Source organism: Fonticula alba, assembly GCF_000388065.1.
Source record: "Fonticula alba strain ATCC 38817 unplaced genomic scaffold supercont2.6, whole genome shotgun sequence".
Classification (NCBI taxonomy): Eukaryota; order Rotosphaerida; family Fonticulaceae; genus Fonticula; species Fonticula alba.
The window spans coordinates 2,167,270-2,172,441 of NW_009242976.1; the positions used below are offsets into that span (position 1 = coordinate 2,167,270).

Sequence of the window (5,172 nt, forward strand, 5' to 3'; positions counted from 1 at the left end):
TGGCCTTTTGCGCGATGCCCAGCTACAGCCACGCCTCCCCTCCCCTCCTCCCTCTGCCGCCCTCTCCCCCCCCCGCCGCCTGAACGGAAATGAACATGGCCGAGACGGCCAGGCCTGGCAATCCGGGCTCGTGGTCGCCCGACGCGCGGCGCCTGCTCGAGTCGTCGACCATCCGCGTGGTCCCGGCGGCCGGCTCGCCGACGGGCGGCCCGGCCCCCCATGGCCGGCCCCTCCCCCGGTGGCTGGGCTTCGGCGTGGCGCGGCAGGACCGGCCCACCCGGCCTGGGCCGCCTGGGCAGTCGCTGTCCGAGTGGCTGTGCGCCTTGACGGCCGAGCAGCAGCCCCTGGCCCGGCGCGTGCGCCAGTCGCTGGCCATCATCGAGCATGCCATGGACCTGTATGACGGTCCCCTGCCGCTGGCCTGCCAGGCGCGGCTGTCCTCGCAGAATGGGCCCCCGCCGGGCGATGGCGCGGGCGATGGCGACCCGGCCAGCTCGGTTCCCTCCTCGCCGTCCGGGCTGCTGGCGCACTCGGGCACCGGCGGGCCGGCGGGCGCCGGCGGGCAGCGCGGCTTCCTGGCCGGCGCCCGGCCGGTCCCCCGGCCCGGGGCCGAGCTTGCCTCCTGGGTGTTGGCCCGGCTGGCCAGCCCCTCATCGGTGGCGGTGTCCTTCAATGGTGGCAAGGATTGCACCGTCCTGCTGCACCTCTTTGCGGCGGTCTTCCTCCGGCGCTTGCAATTCCTGGTCTACTTGCTGGACAGCGGCGAGGCGGCCACGGCCTCCGCCGGGACTTGCCTCTGCCGGGCGGCCGGCGACCTCCCGCCGGATCCCTCACAAAGCAGCCTCTCGCTGGGGGCCACCTGCTCCCTGGTGGCCGGGCTGCCCTCCTGCTTCCAGTACCGCCTGACATCGGACATGCTGGGCTCCGGGGCGCTGGCTCGCGAGGTGGACCGGCTGCACGGCTGTGCCCTTGGCGCGAGCGGCCGTCCCGGCCCGGCGGCCGGCCGGCACAGCGGCACCGGCACCCCCGACGGCGCCGGTGCCGAGGATGGCCCCCCTGCTCATGGCAGTGGCCTGGCCTATCGCACGGCAGGCTTCTGCATCGCCGATGAGGAGCCGATCCCCCGGATCTCGGAATTCGTCGACCAGTCGATAGACGGCTACCATCTGGACTGGACGCTTCTCCGGTCGGACGCCTTCGGCTGCAGCATGAAGGCCGCCCTGGCGGGGCTCCTGGAGGCCAGCCCGCATCTGGGTGCCATTCTGATGGGCACCCGCAAGACCGATCCCCATGGCGGTATGTGACCTGTCGGTTTCCTTCTGCCTCCTTTCCGCTGTCTCTTCCTTCCGCTGCCTCCTCTGTGTTGTTTCCCCACGCCTGGCCCCCTTTTGCCAGAAGCTCGCTCCACGGGCGCACTTACACGCACACACACACACACACACACACACACACACACACACACACACACACACACACACACACACACCCATGCTCACGATGGGGGCACCACGCCCCGCCCGGTTGGATGCCCCTCTTCCCCCCCCACTCCGCCAGAGTATGTCTCGCCCCTGTCTCCGACGGACCGGGATTGGCCGCAATTCATGCGGGTCAACCCGGTGCTCGAGTGGTCGCAGCCCGACGTGTGGAGCTTCCTCCGTGGCCTGGGCGTCCCCTACTGCTCGCTGTATGACCTGGGCTACACGTCGATCGGCTCGCATGCCAACACCTTCCCCAACCCCTGGCTGGCGGTCTTGCCGGACCTGCCTCTCGACGGTGTGGCCGGCTGGGACGACCCGAGCGCCGGCCGGGCCTTCCGCGTGGTTCGCGATCTGGCGGCCGTGTGCCGGTGTCGGCCCTCCTTCGAGGCCGAGCTCCGGGCCTTCCTCCCCGGGGCCCCGGCCGAGTGCATTGCCGCCGAGGAGTGCACTGCCTGCGGGAAGATCATTTGCCGAAGCTTCCTCCCGGCCTACTGCCTGCAGGACGACCTGAAGGAGCGCGACGGCCGGTATCGCAAGTCCCCCGCCGGCTGCTGATGCGCGCCGGCATGCTTCGACCGGGTGGCTGTCCGACACGCAGCGCATGCGCGCAGCGCATGCACGCACGCCCACGCCCCCTCACAGGGGCATACTTCACACACACACACACACACACACACACACACAGGCTGCTCTATTGCTTTCTCGCCCTCGGTTTCTGGCATGCACGCACGGTGGGAGAATCCGTGCCCTGCCTGTGCCTCGCCCTTTTCCGGTGTCAAGGGTTGTCGCTGGGCCGCGATGGCCGGGCCATCCGCCCGGGCCCAGCCATGGTTGCATGGTCCGGGCCCAGGCCGGCCAGGCCGGCCAGCGCCGAGTAGAGCCCATTCGCCAAGGCTCCCTGCGAGTAGCCGCCCTCCAGGGCGAAGACCATCTTGCCGTCGGTGTGCGCTCGGGCCAGCTTTCACCACACATCCCCCCCCCCCCCCCCCGCCATTGGGCCCAGGCCGTCGTCCAGTCCGCGCAGGGGTGTGGGCATTTTCGGTCAGACGTCTCGCCGCGGTCGGTGGCCAGGCTTGCGCGCAGGGAACGACCGGCCAAGGCCATGGCAAATACACATAGATAGACCCCCCCCCCCTCCTCCCTTCCCCGGCGACATGGGGGAGGGTGGGCAAGAAAGAGGAAGAGGAGGCAGGGAAGGAGCGCGCCGGGGCAGACACACGGCCACGCACCAGGGCGAGATCGCGGCAGAAGAGGTAGTAAAATTCGGCCGGCAGGCGCCGGCCCTGCCGCTGAATGGACGGGTACTCCAGCTCGTGCGCATCGAACCCCGCACTGACGATGATCAGAGACCGGTCTGGCGGGCAGCCAGCGAGGAAGTGCGCCGCCTGCGTGAGCAGGGCCCGATACTGGCCGTCATAGTGGCCGAGGAATTCCCCGAAGTCGGCCCACGGCTGGAGGTGGACATTCCACAGGGCGTGGTCGTGATCCATGAGGCATATCGAGGCGCTGAAGATGGCCGCCGCGTCGTACAGCTCGCAGGGGTAGGACTTGATGTCGTGCAGCGAGCCGAAAAAGAGTCGAGGGGGTGCTGGATGGGCGAGCATGGTCAGCAGGCGAGCGGGCAGCGAGGCCTTGGCAGCCGACGGAGGAACAACGGGGGGGGGGGGGGGGGGCGGAGGCATGCCAAAGAGAGTGCCCAAGAACCTACCCTCCGGGTCGAGGGCGCGCTTCTGGTTGATGTCCACCACCAGGTCTTGCGTGCCATTGCCATGGTGCAGGTCGAAGTCGATGATGGCAATGTGCTCGATCTATGCGCGCGCCGAGGTGCCGGCAGAGCGAGCCAGGGGGAGACCGGTCAGGCAGGGCACAGGGCGAGCGGGGCGCATGGAAAGGGAGGCGGCGGGGAAAAAAAAAAAGGACCCCCTGCCGCCGGCCCCGGTGCGGCCGGCGACGAGCCGCGCACCCCGTGCCTGGTGAAGGCGTGGCGCGCGGCGGCCACGGCATTGTTGAAGAAGCAGAACCCCATCGGCGCGGCATGGGTGCAGTGATGGCCGGGCGGCCGGACCAGGGCGAAGGTGGCGGCCAGCTCGGCGGGCCCCTCGGGCCCCGGGGCCGGGGAGACATCCGCCGACCGGGCCAGCAGGTGTTGCCGGGCCGCGTCTCGGGCAGCCAGGGGCACGGGGCTCCGCCCGCGGGCAGCAGCCAGGTCCACCGCGTCGAGCAGCGTCCCGAGGGCCGCCCCCACGCCGGTCGGTGTGCCCGGGGAGAGGTACAGATCGCCGGAGGCCAGGGACCCCGGGCTCTCGGCAGAGACGGCCGCCTCGGCCAACAGGCGTTGGATGTACTCCGGCTGGTGAACCCCGGCCAGGTAGCTTGGAAGCTGGTCCAGGGAGATGGCCCGGCTCGATGGCCGGAGGCCGACAGACGCCCCGGCGTCGCGGGCCACACGCGGCATGCAGAGCAGAGCACGCCTGAGCCGAGGGAGGGGGAAGGGGGCGGGGGGAGAGTCAGTGACTGGGCGAAGGTCGGCGCCGGAAAGCCATGCCCGTCTGTCGGCCTGCCTGCCCGGCTGTGGCCCGCCCTCGGAGTATGGTCCCCTCTCCCGGCGTGTGGGCATGCCAATGGGGCTGAGTGCGCGCGCGCGCGCGCGTGTGCGTGCCGCATGCCCATGCGTCGACGAACCGGATGCGGTCGGGGATCTCCACGGCATACACCCCCGGGCCGGGGGCATGTGCGTTCCAGGCCGACTGGACGACCACCGTGCACCGGACCGGGGCATCGGCTTCCGCGGGCCCGGTCCGGCCGGCGACCCACTCGGCCAGCCGTGTCGGGCAGAAGGGCCGGCTCCAGTCAAAACGGCGTGCCGGTGCGGCGACGGCGCCAGAGGCCGCCAGCGCCGGGGCGGGCATGGCCATGGCGCGTGCGTGTGCGTGTGCGTGTGCGCTCGGTGTGTGGGCGGGAAAGTGGGCGGTGGCGGAGGTGCAGCAGGAGAGGCGATGGAAGGGACCCGGGGGGGTGTGGGATGGCGTTGGGTGAGCTGTGCCCTGCTCCGTCGGCACACACGGGGCAGATCGCCTTCAGGCGTGAGCGTGTGTGTGTGTGTGTGTGTGTGTGCGCATGTGTGGGCAGCGCGAGCACACACACACACACGCTCAGGCACCCGCGCACACCGCACGAGGCCATGCCCCCGATCGTCCGTTGGCAAGAGCGCCGGAGACACACGCACAAAGGCGCACGGAGCCAGCTCCCCACTCGGCGGGTGGCTCTGCCCGGCGCGGCTCCGATCGCCTGGAGGGGGGGGGGGGGGGGTCGCCGCCATGACCCGCGGGATGGGCGAGGCCGCCTCGTCTTCCGGTTGTTCGTTCTTTTTTTTTTTTTTTTTTTTTCAGCAACCCGCTCTGCGGACGCTGCCGCCCCGCGCCGCCCCGACAGCCCGCTACCCCGCCCGCGATCTCCCCTCGTCCCCCTTGCCCCGCTCCAAGCCACGCCTTGTGGCCTCCCTCCCCCCGTTCTTCCCCCTCCCCCTCCCGCCCTCCCACATACACACACACACACACTCACGCTCGTCAACGATGCCGCTCAAGGACGCGGCCAACTTTCGCTTTATCCTCGGGTCCAAGAGCCCCCGGCGCATCCAGCTCCTCGGGGAGCATTATGTGCGTGGCTGATGCTGCCGGAGCTGCCCCCCCCCCCC

The 5,172-nt window shown here is 70.6% G+C and overlaps 3 protein-coding genes across 4 annotated transcripts in view; 2 read left to right on the forward strand and 1 right to left on the reverse strand.

Annotated features, from left to right (window-relative positions):
- Window positions 1-42: 42 nt before the first annotated feature.
- H696_04124 (hypothetical protein) lies at window positions 43-2,128 on the forward strand. Its single transcript, XM_009498007.1, has 2 exons — window positions 43-1,296; window positions 1,555-2,128. Exons 1-2 carry the CDS (start codon window positions 90-92, stop codon window positions 2,031-2,033), a joined length of 1,686 nt encoding a protein of 561 aa, XP_009496282.1. The 5' UTR covers window positions 43-89; the 3' UTR covers window positions 2,034-2,128.
- Window positions 2,129-2,165: 37 nt separating this feature from the next.
- On the reverse strand, window positions 2,166-4,418 carry H696_04125. 2 transcript variants are annotated; one of them, XM_009498008.1, is made up of 5 exons: window positions 4,161-4,418; window positions 3,442-3,949; window positions 3,187-3,286; window positions 2,708-3,066; window positions 2,166-2,436 (listed from the first exon to the last, which is right to left on the reverse strand). In XM_009498008.1, exons 1-5 carry the CDS (start codon window positions 4,391-4,393, stop codon window positions 2,254-2,256), a joined length of 1,383 nt encoding a protein of 460 aa, XP_009496283.1. In that variant the 5' UTR covers window positions 4,394-4,418; the 3' UTR covers window positions 2,166-2,253. The 2 variants fall into 2 exon arrangements, with proteins under 2 accessions (XP_009496283.1, XP_009496284.1); XM_009498009.1 differs by lacking the exon at window positions 4,161-4,418 and having other exon boundaries at window positions 3,442-4,040.
- A 601-nt stretch (window positions 4,419-5,019) lies between these two features.
- Window positions 5,020-5,172, forward strand: part of H696_04126 (hypothetical protein) — a 1,634-nt gene continuing 1,481 nt past the window's right edge. The window contains exon 1 of the mRNA XM_009498010.1: window positions 5,020-5,134. Within this exon, the coding sequence (XP_009496285.1) occupies window positions 5,051-5,134 (84 nt within the window). The 5' untranslated portion in view covers window positions 5,020-5,050. The remainder of the gene's footprint in view (window positions 5,135-5,172) is intronic.